This window comes from Crotalus tigris, unplaced genomic scaffold (genome assembly GCF_016545835.1).
Source record: "Crotalus tigris isolate CLP2741 ecotype Arizona unplaced genomic scaffold, ASM1654583v1 scf7180000017549.6302385, whole genome shotgun sequence".
Lineage (NCBI taxonomy): Eukaryota > Metazoa > Chordata > Lepidosauria > Squamata > Viperidae > Crotalus > Crotalus tigris.
The window spans coordinates 4,504,534-4,524,859 of NW_024096467.1; the positions used below are offsets into that span (position 1 = coordinate 4,504,534).

The following is a 20,326-nucleotide window of genomic DNA, read 5'->3' on the forward strand; positions in this document are numbered from 1 at the left end:
GTGAGAACAATTAACCGGTGGAATGGCTTGCCTCCAAAAGTTATGGGTGGTCCAGCATTGATGGTTTTTAAGAAGAGATTAGACAACTATTTGTCTGACATGGTATAGAGTTTCCTGCCTGAGCAGGATGGGCTAGGTCCCTTCCAATTCTGATATTCTGATTTTATAGTGTTCTAAGCCTAATACAAGAGTTAGTTTAATGTAGTGGTTAAGGCATCAGGCTAGAAACTATGAATTCTAGTTTCACTTTAGGCACAAAGCCAGTTGGGCAAACTTGGGCCAGTCACTCACTCTCAGCCCTGCGAAGGGGACAATAGCCAACCGCATCTGAAAAACCTTGCCAAGAAAATGGCAGGGTCTTCTTCAAGCAGTCTCAGAGAATCAAATATGATTGAATGGAAGAAATTTTTTTTCCAGTACTCAAAAGAAGTATGGAAGCTGAATGGCTAGATTAGAAACAAGCCCCTTGATGAGTGAATTTGTGATACACAAGTTGTGGAGCTTAAAAAGATAGTATGTTGGTATTTTTGTTCATTCTTGGAATATTGGGGAGGCAAAGAATCCTACCACTGAATTAAATTCTGTTGACTCAAGGGAATATTCAGATTCCTCACCCAACTGAAAGGAGAGCTACATTTGCATGCAATGTTTTCTGAAAAGGGTACAATGTTTCAGTAAAGTTGACTGCATCTTTAAGATGTGTTTAATTTACAGGAATTAATAATGGCATTTTGTTTTTGTTTTTTTTAAAGACAACTTCTGTTGGGATTCATTAGCTCTGAGTTTATGGATAAAGATTTGGTTCCTTCTTTCCTCTCTTCTTCGCCTCCTCTCTTAAACCTTAAAATCTTTATTTAATCATTTGAACCAGCAAAGTTTGGTTACTCTGTTTGTAACCAGCCAATTTCAACACAGCTTAAAGATTAGTTTAAAAATCTAGCTTCTTAATTGCAAGAAGGTTGTCTTTTGAAGATTTTCTGGCTTGTTGTGGAGAAGAGGGGAGAAAAAATATATTAGGATATTGTATGCACACCTATTTGCTTTTGTGGTGATGTGCATGTCTTCATGATGACTATCAATAAATTTTGAGGGAAGACAATAACAACAAAAGTACAGAAGGGTAATTCATCCAAAATATTAAGCATTCTGTGAATTGTTTGGCTTTCATTTAGTGTGTTGTATAGTCTCAGCTGATGCAATTTGTAAGCTATAGTTTAGGGTTTGAGATGTGTAAGCACATCCAACTGTGTTTTACTTAATAAATCATGACTGGGGAAAGCATTGCTTAGGATGTGCAAATCCAATTGGAAATTCATTTTGTCCTTGGTTCAGTTTGGTCTGTATTGTGGAATTATCCATATTAGCTCCTTGGCTCTGACCAGGCCTCCTCACTTTCCAGGTTTGTGATATGATCAGCAAAATTAAATTCTTAAGCACATAAACAAGATTAGGTCTAAAATTCTGATGGTGTATCATTTGATTTTCCTGAGTCTGACCTATGCTGACTTTTATGTTTATTGTAACAAAGACAGTGCACTCCCTATACCTCAGAATCTGCTTGAAAGTGATCCATGGCCCAAAATGCTTTTACATCCCTGCACTCTGTTTGACTTCAGAGTATTGTGTTCCTCTTCTTGTTACTGTATTACATTGTGGGAAGTCAGTCCCCCCCCAGAAGGAAATATTAAAAAGGCAGAATATTATATTCCCTCAAAGGATCTTAAAAAGGCAGAAAAGCCTGCCCAGTTTTTCTTAATAGCCCCAAGTCTCCCTCACCCAAGCAGAAACCAGCTCTGTAGAAATGCAAATATCATAATCCATTTAGGAAAGTTGGAGCCAGGAAGCTGGAACTGATAGGATTAAAAAGACAAAGATCCCTAGAATCAACAACCCCTCACCCCAAGAAAATCCAACACGGGACATAGCCATCAGCCATAGCCCCAGGGAAGCAGGATATGACCTTTAGGACATAATAGGATTAACTCTATTATCATCAGAATACCAGAAAGGCACACTCAGGCTCAGGTCAAAGTACATGACACAGGTAATACAAAGCCTCAAACAGGAACAACTCCAAACATAAAAGCCCAGGAAGGTATAAAAAACCCACCACTCCCAGCAACATGTGGTCAGCTTTCCCAGAGCCACACTCCTGTCTAGCTTTGCTCTTCAATAAACCACAACCTTCTTTCTAAAGTAGTCTCCATTTTCTTTATTCCCAGCTTGGATTGGACTCTGATGAAGATTTTTTTTCAACAGCATCGCATATGTGATAGAACACTAGTTATGAAAATTATAATTTACAGTCTTTCATAATAGAACAAAGAGATCTAGCAACGGACATAAAATATTGATCTGAATTCACTGCACTTCATATGCTTAGCCCAGACTTTGGCAGAATGTTATGCTCAAGATTTCAGAGTCCCAATACATATTTCTAAGGGCCAGAAAACAAAAATAAAATTCTAACTTCTTTCCTTCTTTGTCCTTCAAACCAGTTCCAAAAGGATTAAAAAACGGCAGGTTTACCAGTTCAGCATCTGGCTGGTTGATATCCTGGAGGTAAGGAATAGTGGCAAGCTCAGCCATAGCTTGATTGATCACTGGAGATTGTTCCTTGATACGCTGCAAGCGTCCAAGGAGGCTTGCATATTGCAGCTTTTCTATCACACCTGAACATGCACAGAAGGATTCCTGGGCTCATAAGGAAAAGAAGAGTAGTTAGAGGGGAACCTGTGGAAGTGGTCTCATTTCATCCTTTAACAAATGACAGTGCCTCTTACTATAATCACACATTCACCTTTTAAATAAACAGGCCAATAGAATATTTGTAATCTATATCTGTTAACTAGGAGTAAACAAGTATGGCTCCAATACATGAGCTCCCAAATGCTATAGGTATACTCTTCCTCCATCTATGAGTTGCTGATGAACTGTAATTATAATACAGAGTGCCGTAGTGGCACAGTGGTTAGAATGCAGTATTGCAGTAATTCTGCTGACTGCCAGCAGTTCGATTCTCACTGGCTCAAGGTGACTCAACTTTCTATCCTTCTGAGGTCGGTAAAATGAGGACCCAGATTGTTGGGGGCAATATGTTGACTCTGTAAACTGCTTAAAGAGGGCTGTCAAGTACTGTGAAGTGGTATGTAAGTCTAAGTGCTATGGCTATGCTATAATGTGACAAGAAAGGGGAATATTATTACATGGAAATCCTAATTAATAGAATGAAAGTTTAATTATAATGGCTTTTTATTTTGGTCCCGCCCATTTCCTTGTCCTCCCATGCTAATTTTATTTTATAATTTAGTCTTCAGCATATTAGTTCAAAATCATTTGAAGTCCTTAGTCCTCCAACATGGAGAGTGAAGATGAAGTGACAGAGATCTTCTATAAGAGATCACACTTCAGCCTGAATCTCTCAGTCACACATGGAATGTATTAGCTGAACTATATTTTATGCTCAGATTTACTGCTTCACCAGAAAATTGCTAGGCATATGCTTAAACAAACAAGTTCAGCACTTTGTAGAAGAGTGCTAAACCATATTCAACCACATCAGTGATCTGTCACTAGGGGAACTTGAAAAATAGCTAAAGGCACTTGCCCATACTACCTGCTAAGTCCCTGCTACAGACAATGATGGATCTTTTTTCCTGCTGGTAAATGACACTAAATCAGAGAGGAAACACAGCCAGGGGAATCCATCGATTGGTTCCTAAAAACTGTTGCATATTTAATATGCAACCACAATAAGCAGACCCATCACCGAAGCTGAGTAAGGATCACTTTAAAAGGGACATGGAGAAACTGGAGCAAGTTTAGAAGAGAGCCGCCAGGATGATAAGGGACGTTGAAATCAAACCTGGGGGAATGGTTAAAGGAGACTGGGATTTTTAGCTTGCAAAAGGCAAAGCAGAAGGGAGACATGATAACTGTCTTCAAAGATATAAAAGGGCTGTCAAGTACAAGGAAAGGAAATAGATGTTTTTGTTGAACCTGAGGGCAGGACAAAGATCAATGGATTAAAAAACGAAATTTTTCTAGGGTGGAATATTAGGAAGAATTGGTTATGGTAAGAGGTAATAGCTAAAAGAACTGTTACCATAGAACAGGGATGGGCAACTATAGCAATTTGACAACCTGTGGACTTCAACTCCCAGAATTCCATGCTGGCTCAGGAATTCTGGGAGCTGTAGGTCATCAAATTGCCATAGTGTCCACCCCTGTTCTAAACCTCTTACCATAACCAGTTCCTCCTAATTTAGAACAATGGTGGATTCTCTTCCTCTGAAGTTTGCAAATGTGGAACGAATAGACACCTTTTGGGGTAGTTCAGTGTATTCCTGCACTGAGCAGGATGTTGGACTAGATTACTTATAAGATCCCTTCCAATTCAGACATTCTGTGATTCTTCATATGAATGCACTCAATTGGCAAATAATCATTCTTAAACTGGTTACTGAATTAAAACAGGCTCGGTCCTATGCATAAATATTGTATCTATTTTCAGGACTTGCATAGTAGCAACAATACAATAATGTATTCATGCTTTTACCAAGGTACATTGTAATTTGGAAAAAGTACAGTATAGGTTGTCCTTGACTTACGACTGATCACTTAGTGATCATTTGACATTATGATGGTTGAATTTCCTCCCCCACCCAATGTGGTTACATTATCACATTTTGAGTGCTTAGCAAACAAATCACTTTTATGGCCATGTGCAGCATCTCGCAGTCATGTGTGACCATGCTTTTCAATGTTTTTTTGCTGGTTTCTACTAGTCATATAAAAAGGTCTTTAAATATTAAATAATGAGTTACCAATAAAGGAGAATATTTGTAGCTCAGGGTTGAAATGCTGGGTCCTTGATACTCTCTGAGCTTGGTTGTTTTCTTCTTTCTTTCTTCTGCAAGAAAACAACCAAGCTCAAAGAGCACCAAGGACCTCTCAAATTATGAATGAGCTGAATAGGTTGAGTTCACACAGAAGACTATGCCACAAAAAAGCTACTCAGGATTAAAACGAACCAAACTTGGCACCTTATACAAATCTACCTGCTAAATCTGGTTAAATGTATTGAATACAAAGGCTGCAAGTATCTTCTAACACAGCGGTTCTCAACCTATGGGTCGCGACCCCATTTGGGGTCGATCGACCATTTCTCGGGGGTCGCCAAACAAGGCGATCCGCCATTTTTCCTCCTCGGGGGGCGGTGCCGCGCATGCGCGCCGCGCAAGGGGGCGGTGCCGCGCATGGGGGTGGCGCCGCGCATGCGCGGCACGTTTGTGTGATGGGGGTCGCCGTCACACAAACGTTGAGAAGCACTGTTCTAACAGATGAATTGAAAAATGATAAGAATATGATTTTCCCCTTAATAACTGGGCTCATAAGCTTTCTTCATTTTTCCCTTTAAAACTGTTTGGGTTACTTCACTAACATGTTAGAATTGGGAAGAAATGTGGTGATAGGTACATCTCTTCTGTCCCTTCACAATCAACTTTTAAGCAAAACCCTGAGGCATTGCTTCTGGCAGGATTTGAAATGCTGTATGCCAACATCTCAGACTGGATTTTTTTTTTCTGAGCAAAGGAAGTGTTATCTAAAGATGGCCTTGAAATAACTAGGTCAAGTCATGCAATGGGGGAAAAAAAGAGACAGAAGTGGAATCAGGAAGACTTAATACCTGAGAGCTCTAGTTAGGAAGCATTCTGCTTTCCAGTCCTCTTTTATACAAGCACTTCATCCCCTGTGACACCAGTGGGAGGAAGAGGTCTCCAAGAAGGGAAAACTCAAATGGATTAATCAGAATCTTGGATGAATTCACTAGATATCTTTCAGACGATTCCTTACATCCCCTAGTTGAAGTACAGTTGCTTTGCTTTCATCCCTGGCCTACAATTGAGGCAGCGGAAATTTGTTCTTGGTTGTTCTACTCCTAAAAACAGAGGCACGGCCCAGGAACCAAATAAAAGGCAACCTAAATGATGATCAAGGCAGAAAACAGGCAGCATCTGAGAAAACTGGGGAAAGAGAGATGTTTTTTTCTTTCCCTCAGACGGGCACAAGGGAAAAACTTTTCATTTCCCTCAGATGGAGCCAAGATTAAGAAGAAGAGAAGAGCCAAGGAGCACAGCCAGAAACAAACAAGATGAAAAGGTGAAGAAAAAGCCAAGACTTTGACAGGATAGAAATAGAAAATAGAAACTGAAAAAAATAAAAGTCGTGCTGAACTCCATACAAAAAGGAGTAGAGCTCTAGAGAGTGACAATACAGGGATTAAGTCGTAAGACTACAGAAATCAGCAGGAAAGAAGCACATTAGTAATGTAGAATCGAAAAACGTGAGAATGTGGTGAAATTGGGCTTTAAAGAATAATGTATTAATGTAGATTAAGAGCCTATTGCCTTAAAAAGAGGACAATAAGCAGCAGGTGAATGAATTCAATTATAATGAAGATACACCTTTGAAAGAGCTGAAAGACCAGGTTAGGGACAGATTGTTATGGAGAAAATCTGTCTGCAGCTAATCCTCATTTAGTGACCACAATGGGGACCAGCTACTGCTATGTAGCATGGTCATTAAGTGAAACATCATGTGACAGTGACTTACAATTTTACTGCCACTTGCTCAGTTAACACTGCTTGTCATAAGCCAGTTGTAAAGTATACAAGTGGTGATCATATGACTGGGGATGCTGTGACAGTTACAAATTGGTTGCAAAGTGCCTGAATGATGATCACATGATCATGGGGCAATGTGATGGTCATAAACGTGAAGATTGGTCTCAAAGCTATTTTTGTACACCCTCATAACTTAAAACAGTTTTTACAGAAATTAGGCAGGCAGTAAGTGAGGACTACCTGTATATGACACTATAAGTCTGACAAGGACTTGATGGTATGTAAAAAAAATACTGTGGGTAGAAAAATAAAAAAAATAGTTCTATTACCAATATGATTGATTTCTGGACTAGTTGAAGGCATTTATAATTGACAATGCCTTTTTTAAATTTGTAAAAGAAAAGTCTCCCCCTGTCACTTAAGGAAGAAGATAGAAAAACCCGTTCAACTGTCCAAAGTTTCAATATTTGATGTGTAATCTGGTTATTGGTGGTTTAAAGAAAGAACCTGCAACAGGAAGTGAATCCTCGGGGAATCCGCCAATTCCTTTCCTTAGCTTGGTCTGCATCAGGTGTTGATGGACAGTGCCTTTCGTAGCTCAAATTAGTCTTGGATGTTTGGGATAAGCAATAGGGCAGAATTTATGACAGTATGCTTTTCTTCTGGCTTAAGGACTAGTGGAAGAGCCACCACAGGTCCTGTTTTGCATGGGACTGAGTAATAGAGAAAACTTCCTGGATTTGGATTCATCTTGGTTTTGCTTAGCTGTCCCTGAACATTTTGGGTGAGGAAACCATGGCTTATAGCAGGCATGTCCAACCCGTGCCCCCCGTTTCTCATACGGCCCTGGTCAGCTAGTAATGTGGTTGCACAGGATTGTAAACTTTTAATATTATTATGTTATTTTTAGTGATAGTTATTATATTATATATTTTATATGAGTCCCACGACAATTCCTCTTGACTCTATGTGGCACCAGGTAAGCCAAATTTTGACATGCCTGGTCTATAGGCAACATGTACCACCTGTGTCAAGGTTTTTCCTCTGATATTTGTTAACAACAGGCCGATTTTTCACAGGGCAAGCATATATCTCTTTAAAAGATATATAGTATATATCTTTATATAATGAGGGAAGTATACCAATGTCTTCAGTTCACCCCCCCCAACTCCTTGAAAAAGGCCTGAAATTGCACTTTTTCTATTGATTTTGTTAACTGAATTTTAGCAGCACAATTATAGGCTATTTTAGCTGGCTTGGGCTGACTGCTTTTTTAAAGAGTAGAAATGTAAGTGTTTTGTTTCTCACTCTCATCCCCACCCATAAAACATTTGCTACGTCCAGCTGGCCAGGAGAGTGAATTGCAATCCTTGACATATCCCTGGTTTAAATAAATAGTCCAGGAAGAAATAGGGTGCTGCATCCATCACGCTCCTTAGCACAGATGTGTCAAGATTGTGGCAAAACACTTCTTTTCATTCCAGCTTTTTCTAAATGAAGCTTGTTTGGCTCTCAAGCACCATAAAAGCTTTTTTTTTTTAACACCAGCATGTATAAGAACATGATATCATCATGATGCATATTGTACATGGCATTAGCATGCAAATGGATCAATTATATCACTTATATATCAATTATATCACTCAATTATATCACTATGTCATTAAGACCACACTTGGAATATTGCATCCAGTTTTGGTCACCACAATATAAAAAAGAGGTTGAGACTCTAGAAAGAGTGCAGAAAAGAGCAACCAAGATGATTAGGGAACTGAAGGCTAAAACATATGAAGAACAGTTGCAAGAATTGGGTAGGTCTAGTCTAATGAAAAGAAAGGACTAGAGGTGATATAGCAGTGTTCCAATATTTGAGGGGCTGCCACAAAGAAGAAGGGGTCAAACAATTCTCCAAAGTATATGAGGGCAGAACAAGAAGCAATGGATGGAAACTCATCAAGGAAAGAGAACTAAGGAGAAATTTCCTGACAGAACAATTAATCCAGGGGTCTCCCCACCCCCAGGCCCTAGGCCACTAACAGGCTGCAACCCATTTGGAACCAGTCTGCAGAAGCACATGCACGCATACAGTTCCATTTATGTGAATGGCAGGTGTATGTGCCCACACTCGTTAAAATGGAGTTGCATGAGAGCTCACCCACCACTCATGTGTAACCATTCCCTCTCTCTCCCCCTCCCCCACTGGTCCACAGAGCCAGAAAGGTTGGGGATCGCTGAATTAATCAGCGGAATGTCTTGACTCCAGAAATTGTGTATGCTCCAACACTGGAGGTTTCTAAGAAGAGATTGGACAACCATTTGTCTGAAATGGTATAGGGCAGTGGTGGCAAACCTATGGCACGGGTGCCAGAGGTGGCAGTCAGAGCCCTCTCTGTGGGCACATGTGCCATTGCCCCAGCCTTGCCTCCCCCTGCGATCCCTCCTCACCAGCAGCCCCCCTGGAGGAATCATCCCTGAGCGTGGCCCACACAGAGCAGCGTAGCCAAGGACATGGCAGCCAGGCAGCATAGACAAGACTTTGCCCTCACACCCCATCGCAAACAGTTGATGCTGTGGGGCGTGGGCAGAGGGCATGGCCGCCGTAGGGCTGCTGGGCTGCCTGGGCGATCTGCGGTGGGCCCTGGAGGTGGTAAGTGGCTCTGTGGGCAGACTGGGCGGGGGCGGGGCAGGGGTGGAGCAGGGGGCAGGGCCAGTTTTGGGGCACTCGGTCTCTAAAAGGTTCACCATCACTGGTATAGGGTTTCTTGCTTGAGCAGGGGGTTGGACTAGAAGACCTCCAAGGTCCCTTCCAACTGTGCTATTCTGTTATAGACATACTTTCTAATGTAATTGTCCTGTCATTACAACATGGGGAGGGGCTGTTGCAATCAGGTTGATAGGAGATTCTCGTTGGGGAAATGATACAGGACTTTCCCCAACTGTGGTTCCAGGATGAATCAGTGTCCCCCACCTCAGTTTTATTAGCATTTAAAGAGATGAGTGATGCAGCTGCGAATCATCTTGTCTAGCTTGAATCCCAGGAGCATGATACAAGTCAGGACTACATCATATCAACCTGCAGTTGGGAATACATTATTTCTTATGGACTGGCTGGGACCCAAGTGCCTTGTAGGTGGTAAATGAGCAGATCGGGATGAAAGCTATAATAAATCTTTGCTGCACACTTACTGAATGGAGGGCATTCTGGTTTCCTTTGCCTGCACATCCATACATTTGGGCTAAAAAAAAAAAAATCAAATTGAAGAGCTAATCTGGCTACTGCTGAATAAACAAGGCAATTTCCCCTAAGCCCATGGTGGAAGAAATAATCCTCCAGCCTCATTCTCATATTTAAGAGGGGAGGGGGAAGGAGGGGATTATAGCAGGCTGAATGCTGTCAGGGGCTGTATTTCAGCGGTAATGAAAAAAATGCCAAAAGAGAGTGTAAATAACTGCCTCCGGCAGCAATAAGAGCCCATGGGGATATGGCGCGCATGATGAAAATTACCTGAGTGATGGTGGAGTTCAAGAGACAACTAAGAAGCAGTAAAGAAAATAATAAAGTGGCCAAGGAGAAGCTAAAAACACCTTGTCCTGGTCCTGCAAAGGTTAAGTAAAGAGGAAGCTGAAAATGAAGGCTTCAGGCACCCTGAACTGAATGATCTAACAGGAGAAAAGACTTGACAAATGGGATGAGGGCTGAGGAACAGGGTTGGCACAAGACATTTGAAAACAGGCTTTTAAAAGGAATGAAGTCAGCAAACAGAAAAGGCTTGCCAGCCAGGCCCAGTTGAGAAAAAAAAACAACAACCTCAAAATAACTCCCTCTGCCCGCCCCCGCCCACCCCTCAAAAATCTAAAAGCCAAAACTAAGCTGTAATCAAAAGCAGAAGACCTTTTTGGTCAAGCAGAAATAATCTGGGTATAATCCAGGGAAAGGAAATTTGATCATATGATCTTCATATGAGCCCTAGTGGTGCAGTGGTTAAATTGCAGCACAGGTAGTCCTCGACTTACAATAGTTCATTTAGTGCAGTGGTTCTCAACCTTTTTAATGCCGCGACCCCCAACCGGTCATAAGTCAAAGACTACTCAACTGGTCGTAAATTGAGGACTACTCAACTGGTGCAGCACCGTTTGCAGAATGGGACTTTTGGTGGGCTCAGCAGGGCAGAGACAGCCTGGACAATTCCTATTGGCTTTTGAAAGACAATAGAATTAGACTCTATTGGCTTTTAAAGAGCCGAGGTGGTGCAGCAGTTAGAGTGCTGTACTGCAGGCCACTTTAGCTGACTGTGTTCAGCAGGTCAGCAGTTCAAATCTCACTGGCTCAAGGTTGACTCAGCCTTCCATCCTTCCGAGGGAGGTAAAATGAGGACCCAGATTGTTGGGGGCAATGTAAATATATATATATACATTGCTTACTGGTGTACACCGCTTAGAGAGTGCTTGCACTTAAAGCGGTATATAAGTCTCATAAATAAATAAATAGATAGATAGATAGATAGATAGAATAAAATGGAGTAGCACAGCTAAGGAAAAGGGGGAAAAAATGGCAGACTGCATTGTTTGGCGACCCCCGTGAAATGGTCGTTCGACCCCAAATGGGGTCCCAACCCACAGGTTGAGAACCACTGATTTAGTGACTGTTCAAAGTTACAAAGGCACTGGAGAAAGTGACTTATGACCATTTTTCACACTTATGATGGTTGCAGCATCCTCATGGTCATATGATTTACATTTGGATCACCTGACAATATATTTGTGATGGTTGCAGTGTCCTGGAGTGATGTGATCCCCTTTTGCAACCTTCTGACAAGCAAAGTCACTAGAGAAACCAGGTTCACTTAACAACCTTGTTACGAATTTAAGAACTGCAGTGATTCACTTAAGAAATGTGACGAGAAAAATCACAAAAGGGGAGAAAACTCACTTAATAAATTTCTCACTTAGCAACATAGATTTGGGGCTCAGTTGTGGTCATAGGTTGAGGACTGTCTGTATTGCATGCAAAGTCAGCCCACAATCTGGAGTTCAGTCCTGATGGGGCTCAAGGTTGACTCAGCCTTCCATTCTTCCGAGGTCGGTAAAATGAGGACCCAGATTGTTGGGGGGGGGGCAATATGCCAACTCTGTAAACTGCTTAGAGAGGGCTGTAAAGCACTGTGAAGTGGTATATAAGTCTACATGCTGTTGCTATTGCTATTTTATCTCCCTTGGTGTAGGGACCTTCTTGTGGGACTTTTTATTGGTTGGTTCCCATCAATTAACCAAGGACTCAAAAGAGTTACTCCAAAGTTTAGGCCAGCTTTCTCCAACTTATTTTAGCTGTGCTTTGAGGGCAGCTACCATAGCCAAAGACTATGTTGCCATATGCATCTGGGGGGTACCATGTGGTCAAAGACTCATTGATGAAACGTTGATGGGCAAAATTGTCAGTTATTATTTTTTTTTAAAAAAAATGTAGTAAATCTCTTCCACAACGGCAGCCTCAAGCAACCCACTTGATTTAGTTCCTAGATTGACCTATTTTCTGGGTGTGTACAAACATTAGTAAATTAATTCAGTAGGCTGGGATGCTAGAACATAAGGACATAATTGTAACTAAGTTCTGCTAAGAAATGCCCCTGAGTTTCTCATAGGCAGGTGTAAGAATAAGGTCTTAAATGATAATGTGATTGTGAACCAAAGCAAATCTTCACTTTGAACCCTTTGAAAAGGGCCTCAGTCTAGATTTTTTTGTGGTCTTCTTGCTTTTGAAAAATTAGTAGTTTCTTTTCATCAGAAACTTGGGGAAATCATAAAACAGCCACATGCTTTTCACATATCCCTTCCAATTCTTTTGATGGGATTGGACAGAACATGCATAAACAGCAGTCTCCTCTGAGTGGAGAACCCTTAACAGGTTTCAGTAAATAGGATAGTCTTACTTATTCCTTTAAAAAAAATTCTTTAAACTTTTAAAATATTTTCTAGCAGATTTGGATGAAAGTTGCAGCTATAATTGCCTTTTCTGAAATCTGAAAACTCCCTAAATTGCAAAAGTGGTACAAGAGATTTATGTAAGGAAGGGATAAACTAGTTCATCATACACTTGGAAGACATCAGGCCAAAACTTTACTTCCTTTTAAGGTATAAACCTGAAGATTTACTTCCCCTTAAGCCTACTTGCTCTTAAAATCCAATTCACTAACCCATTTAAGTTGAAATATGGAAATTCAATTCTAAGGATACTAACTATTATCAAATGGGCTACGTCTTTAGATACTTTGACATAGCTGACTTGCAGATTTAAGCTAAGTAGTTCTTTTCCTCTCCTCCCTCATTAACTGGATAAGATGTTTGAAACATAGTCTTACCGTTAATTTGGTGCCTCTAATAAAATCCATTATTGGTAAGATCCTTTTTCCAATGGTCTCTAGGTGTCTCTGAGCCTCATCTTTTGTGATAGGGCTGAAAGGAGCTTTGTGCTCTGGCGAGAAGGCAAAAAAAAAAAAAAGTTACACTGAATATATATATTTAAAAGTGTTATTATGATTTGCTATGCGTAGGTGAGAGACAGTTCTCAGATGATCACAAATGGTTTGATGGTTATTCCCCACCCCAAAGGAAAATGACTTCTAACCATTAGATCATGAAGGTGAGAGAAAAATGTGTAAGCAGAACTGGGTTGTTGCATATTTGGTATCAATTATTCTGCTTCCAAATAAATTAAAGCAGTAAACATGACCCTACTCAAATATGCCCATACATTTATATTCATATTTATATCATGAGGATAGGAGAGTTAAGGAACCACTAGAAACATTCAAAATATGCCTGTGTGTGTTTGTGTGTGTGTTTGTGTGTGTATATCCATGCACATGTTTTGCTGCTTTGGAAAATTGTGCAGAACTCTGTATCAGCAAGAACTGACCTGTTCAAATTTTCTTCACCAAATTGTTTTTCCTAACTTTGGAGATGCACATAAGGGAGAATACATGAAACTGATGGTGATTTAGCCTTAAGGCAGTGCTTTTCAGCCTCAAGAACTTTTTGATGTATAAACTTAAACTCCCAGAATTCCCCAGTATCTTAAAATCTTAAAAAACATTTCTTAAAATTGCTGAGATTGAGAAGTCTTAAGTAGAAATCAGAGAGAGAGAGAGAGGGAGGGGAAGAGAGGGAGGGAGAGAGGGAGAGAGGGAGAGGGTGAGGGAAGGAGGGAGGGAGAGAGGGAGGGAGAGGAGAAAGAAAAGGTGAGGAGGGAGGGAGAAAGAGGGAGGGAGGGAGAGAGAGAGAGGGAGGGGGAGGGAGAGGGATGGAAGGAGAGGGAGAGACACACACAGAGAGACACAGAGAGAGAGAGAGAGAGAGAGAGATATTTTACCACCTGAAAATGTTGGCAGTTTTCTACAAGACATTTTTTCTAAAAATTTTCCAACTTCTTTGTTTTTCAGGCCCAGGGTCAGCAAATAGGACTGAGAAGATGGACAAGACCAGTCAGCAGTTTGGGGCAAACTGTGCAATCCGTGAGAGTCTGAAATGTAAGACAGGGAAGGGACAACATCTACACTACCACTGAGACAGCCGTTGATACTTGTTATTCCAATTTACAAAATTTGCACAAGAATTTTAATCAGAACCGACTCATCCGTACGCATCACAGAAGACAAGCATGCATTGTAACAAATTAAATTATTTTTCTTGAAAGGAAGGAGTGAGGAATTTTATTTTTCAGCGCAAGAAACCTTCTCTCTTTTTGGGCTGAAAATCCTGAGCTGCTTCTTTTTTGATGGCTGTAGTCTTCAGATGGCTGCCCTGTCATTGAGTGAGTATTATGTAATCTACATCAGAGGTCACCAACCTTTTCATGCTGGTGGCCCAGAGAGAAAGGGAGCAGCTGGGGAATTTGTGTGTACGTGTGCATGCGCATGCAAATGGAGCCGCGTGTGAACAGGGCTGCGGGCACCTGCATGGCGCTAGCAGCCCTGTTTGCACATGCATGTAGGCACTAGCCTTCACCGCTGCTAGCACCCGCACACATATGCAAATGGGCCACACAACCCCTGTACGTGCTAGCGGCCCCATTTGTGCAAGCACTAGCTGCTGCCACATGTGCAAACGGGCCATGGGTGCTAGCGCGAGTGGCCAGCCTATCTCGTGGCCCAGTGGCCAGTAAGCCACAGTCCATAGGTTGGGGAACCCTGATCTACATGTTCTTCCTTCTATGAATATTCAACAGTCCTCATATTCATACAGCAGTAGTTTATCTTGCTTTGTGGGGCCTATAAGGGATTAACATGTAGAGAAACCTAGGAAAATCCTGCTTCTTTTTTTTTTCTTTTGCAAGAAAAGCTTTTTTGAAATGTTGTGTACCTGTCCACTACAGATAATCCTCGACTTACAACCATTCATTTAGCAACTGTGCGAAGTTACAGCAGCATTGAAAAAAGCGACTTTTGACCGTTTTTCACACCGTTGCAGCATCCCCAAGTTATGTGATCAAAATTCAGCCGCTTGGCAACTGGCTCATATTTATGACGGTGGCAGTGTTCCGGGGTCACGTGATCACCTTTGGTGACCTTCTGACAAGCAAAGTCAATGGGCAAGCTGGATTCACTTAACAACCGGGTTACTAACTTAATCACTGCAGTGATTCACTTAACAACGGTGGCAGGGGAGGTCGTCAAAAGGGGAAAATCTCATTGAACAATTTTCTTGCTGAACAACATTTTTGGGACTCAGTTGTGGACATAAGTCGAGGACTACCTGTACTGAAGTAGGTTAGGGGAAACCACTTGTGGGCTGCAAACAAGATGTGAGCAGAAGCTGACTGGGGTTGTGTGGAGTCAAAGGTCATCTAGGCCAGAGCTGATAATAGTCCACTATTTTTTTGACAGCCTCACCCAAACCCATCCATCAATGGTAGCATGCTTAATTTTGAAAGACTCTGCAATGTTGTCACCTGTATATATGTATTCCACATAGTCAGGATGCTTTCTGATAAAAACTTCCTTTAGCTTGTCTGTGTTTTCAGCCCTTATTTTTATGGCAAAAGGAGTATACATCACTGAAAAATATTCTGCCCTTGTGATAGCTTCTTCAATCATAGCCTGGGGGAAAAAAAAAGGAAAAAAGAAGGAAGGGGGAAAAGACAGATGATACAGCCTTTTTTTTTTTGTTAGAAAACTTGAGCTACTATTTAAAAAGTACAAAAAGATGAGGAAAACTGAAAAATAATTACCTTCATGGATGATATTTTTCCCCTTAATAATTGCACAGTCATGCAAAGATAACATATTTCGGGATTGAATGTTAATTAGAAAAAAATATAAATGAGTTCCAGAATGCATTGTCTGTATCACCCTGAGAGAATAAATTTTAATGTAGGAAAAGAACATTTGTAAACATTTCCCACTGCAGCAAGGCTATGCTTTTGGTAGGAAGAAGATAGACATTAGTGAATTATCTGAAAGATAATAAGAAAATGAATTTTATCTTTTCTCAAGGTCATATTCATACCATTCAAGATTTTCTTCAAAGCCAGGGAAACTGATTGAACTTTTATGTTATTTTAAATATGGGCGCTCCAAAGATAAAATAGCACATGCAGAATAAAATGAAGGAATAAACAAAGTGTGATTCACATCCTAAATTTATAGAAGTCATCCACTCTCATAGGGAAAGGGCTCAAAGAAAATCAGATTGGAACAACAATTTTGTTAGACTTCAGTTATTCATGATTCGGGACTCTCATCCATTCAGTAACTTGCTTTGCTTTCTTTTTCTTAATAAGATAATTTTACTAAGATTTTAATTACAATAGTAAAAACTAATACAAACTAAACTTAGAGAAAAAGAAGAGAATGGAAAGAAAGAAGAAAAAGAGAAGAAAAAGAAATGAGAATAAAGAAAAGAAACATATAAATAATTAATTTCCAACCTTCCCAACAATTATAAACCAATTTAATAATTCTTTATCCTCCTGTGAGGTTAAATACCTCTTCATCTCATATCCCATTCCTTATCTATAAGCAAATCTCTAAAATATAAATCCTGGTGTCAGCAAAAGTCCATAAAGAAGGGTTAGAACATTGAAAAAAAGGTCTTATTTTAACCTTGATCACATAAACCAACTTTGTGTTTCTTCGTTTACACCTGCCTTAAGTTTTAATTCAATCAAATAATGTTGTAGGATTTGATTTCTCTGCAATTCTTTATCCCATTGCACAGATTTCTTTAAGCATTTAATTTTCGTAGATTTGATAAGAAAACATTTTCCAGATCCTTCCCTTGGTTCATTGTTTGTATTTCCCTTTCACTTTTAAAACTTCAACCAATTTATATCCGGTAAGGAGACCTTTTTCAAACCACGCTTCCAAATGAGGAACAATGCCTTGGTAAGACCACACTTGGAATACTGCATCCAGTTTTGGTCACCACCAGTGCTTTTTTTGTAAAAAAAAAAAAAAAAAGGTGCCGGAACTCACACATGTCATACAACCTGCCTTGCCTACCCTACAAGGTTCCATCCAAAAAAGGTGCCGGAACTCCTTTCTGGGCGTTCTATGAGAAAAAAAGAGAGAAGCAACCTAGAACTAAAGAGAAATTTCCTGACAGTTAGAACAATTAACCAGTGGAACAACCTGCCTCCAGAAGAGGTGAATACTCCAACACTGGAAGTTTTTAAGAAGAGACTGGACAGCCATTTGTCCGAAATGGTATAGGGTTTCCTACCTGAGCAGGGGGTTGGACTAGATGACCTCCAAGGTTGTTGTTGTTGTTGTTGTTGTTATTATTATTATTATTATTATTATTATTATTATTATTATTATTATTAACACCAAGGCTGCTTCTATTTAAGAACGGCACGGTCAAGCTTCTCCATTGGCAAGAAACATTTGTTTACCTACAGTCCATATTTCTTCCTTTTAATAATTTTTTATTTTTCCAAACTCTCCCCCATACATATACCGTGATATTTATCAGATGTTAACATACATTCTTTTTACATTCATATATAAGATACTTTTAATAAAATGAAATAAATACATACACATGACTTTTGGTGTTGCTCGCCCATTTCCCCTTTCACTGTATCTACACTCCTTCTTCTCTATATTCTTTCTCCCTTTCTTTCTCCCTTTCTTCTCTTCTTCCTCTCTTCTTCTCTTTCTTTCACCACTCTCCTCCCCTTTCTCCCCACTTCTCCTCTTCTTCTCCAACCTTCCTATTTCCTTCTCCCCTCCTTTACTCTTTTCTCTCTCCTCTCCTTTCTTCCCTCTCATCCCGCTTCAGATACATCATGACTTTGAGCCTGAACCTGGACTGGCTGACAATTCTTCTACAATGTTTGGACCCCCGGGCTGCACTTGAACACTCTTGTACTCTGTTTTGGATGTGGAACTCTTTTAAGGCAAGCTTGCAGAATTTTGGGGGACTTGTTTCTATACTGTGTGTGCATATGTGTTTGTACTCTCATTTCCCTTATCAGTAAGGTTTTTAACCACCTCAATGTGTGTGCTTGTGTGAGCTTCACCTTGGACAAGATAGGCTTACCAGCATTTTTCTCAATGATTTTTTTTTCAACTGCCTAGTCTAGTGGTAGTTAAATGGCCTGAAGTAATCCAGCTAGTTTTGTGTTTGAGGTAGAACTAGAACTCAGTTCTCCTTGTTTCTAGCCAAATATCTTTAAACATTACCCCAAACCTACTCTCAATCTCCTCATCCTCTTATTTAGAATGATGTTGGGAAGAGTGGTCTGAAATTGGACAAAACAGGAAATATGGAGATAGCAGTTGGGTTGCAAACCATAGGCATGCAACATCTTTCAATTAAGATGATATATCTTTCTCTTAGGCATGGCGGTGATGTGATGACATTCTCAGAGGAGTTTAATGTATCTGTTTAAAGATTTTCTTGCAAGATAGATAAATAAATAAGCAAGCAAACAAATAATATTAGTATTGTTTCTCCTCAAACATTGATATGGGGTGGATTCTAAGTGCTGATAGTTGGGACTGGAAGGCATTACTCTATCTATCTATCTATCTATCTATCTATCTATCTATCTATCTATCTATCTATCTATCTATCTATCAAGCTACAGTGGCCTGGTTCATGCATAACAATTACCATAACTTATGAACCCAATCCATATATGAACCCAATATTTTTGGCTTATTTAACAAATCATGGTTATAGCAACCATGTTTTGTCATAATGTATAAGTTCACTAGAATGTATTTAATCTGAGAGAACCTTACCTGAATATGATTTTGATGATATGTCATTAGGTTGTTTTCATCTAGGAGCAGCCACTGGCTGAATCCTCAAAAAGTGACTTATATTAGTTAAAAACCTATCTTCTGACACTCATTGCCTGAGTCGAAACTTAGAATATACACATTTTTGTCTTTCACTTTCGATATAGGTTTTTTTTTCTAATTTCATAATTCAAATTAGACGCATCTCATTTGATGGACTATTTTTGATAAGAGATCGTCTTCCATGAAGACAAACTGACAGAGGTAAAGCAGAAAACACAAAGGCTTTCCACAAAGAACAAAAATCTCAGGGTGGAACTGAAAAATTACTAAGGTGACCAACCATCCTCCTTTAGGGAGGACAGTCTTCCTTTTGTGAGTTCTATCCTCCCTCAAAAAGTGTCCTCCTACATGTCCTCCTTTTTGATATTTGAAGACTAATCTGCAGGGCTTTTTTTTTTCTCATAGAACTCTCAGAATGGCATTCCGGCATCTTTTTTGATGGTTTTTTTTTCAACTTTTGCATGAGCTGTGCTACTCCCCCTATTGGCTTTTGAAAGCCAATAGGAATTGCTGCTGAGCGCACCAAAACACCCGACCGGCAAACTTTGCACATATAAGTTGTCTGGAGCGAAGGCAAATTGGCAGGAACTTTGCACCCCTCCCTGCTACCCAACTGCACCATCTCCTAGTTAGTCCCGAAGATACCTGGAGGAGACTGGAGTGGCGACGCCATGGTAACTTTCTCTTGATCTTCGGCCCTGCTAGGGCAATAATGGCTGCGGGCGCAAGAGGCAGGGGCGGCAGGGCTGTTGCGGATGGGGGTGTGAGGGGCAGCGGTGGCCGGCTGCCCCCCATGCTGTGGGAGCCACGGGGCCTGCTCTACACGGGGCTGTGCATGGTGGGTGGTGGTGCTGGTGGGGCAACTGCAGGCGGGGCGACTGCAGGCAGGGTGTGTTGACGGCGGGCTGCCCCCCCGGGGCTGGAGCTGGCGCAGCTGGTGCTTTAGGATTCGCAGGGCCCGCTCTACACGGCGGGGCGGCAGTGCTGGCGGGGTGGCTGCAGGTGGGGGTGTGGCATGTAAGCATAATTACAATATAAAATGTTACTGTTACAAATGTTTTTATTATGCATTTATCATATTATAGTTATTCTGTATTATTGTTGCAATGAATAAAATGTTTCTTTTATTTACAATATTTTTTTCTTCAATTTATTTGTGTCCTCCTTTTCATTGTAAAAAAGTTGGTTACCTTAAAATTACTGCACTCAGGTTTACTAGCAGATGGACAGTCAGTATTTTGGTGCTCAAGGTCACTCCTTGGTGATGCAAAATTGCTCACAAAATTATGTGCAAATCTAAGCAATGCTTCCAAAAGTAGAGACTGCTTCCCTGGAATGGAAAGGCTGAAGAAATTCAAAATTTATTTTTTCTTTCAGAATAGCCATAAATGG

The 20,326-nt window shown here is 40.5% G+C and overlaps 1 protein-coding gene across 1 annotated transcript in view; it reads right to left on the minus strand.

The window, feature by feature from the left end:
• The window catches only part of SPATA16 (spermatogenesis associated 16), a 202,864-nt gene that overhangs the window by 45,473 nt on the left and 137,065 nt on the right, over positions 1-20,326 (minus strand). The window contains exons 6-9 of the mRNA XM_039338463.1: positions 15,571-15,718; positions 13,996-14,142; positions 12,983-13,095; positions 2,530-2,694 (exon numbers count right to left, since the gene is read on the minus strand). Of these exons, the coding sequence (XP_039194397.1) occupies positions 2,530-2,694; positions 12,983-13,095; positions 13,996-14,142; positions 15,571-15,718 (573 nt within the window). The remainder of the gene's footprint in view (positions 1-2,529; positions 2,695-12,982; positions 13,096-13,995; positions 14,143-15,570; positions 15,719-20,326) is intronic.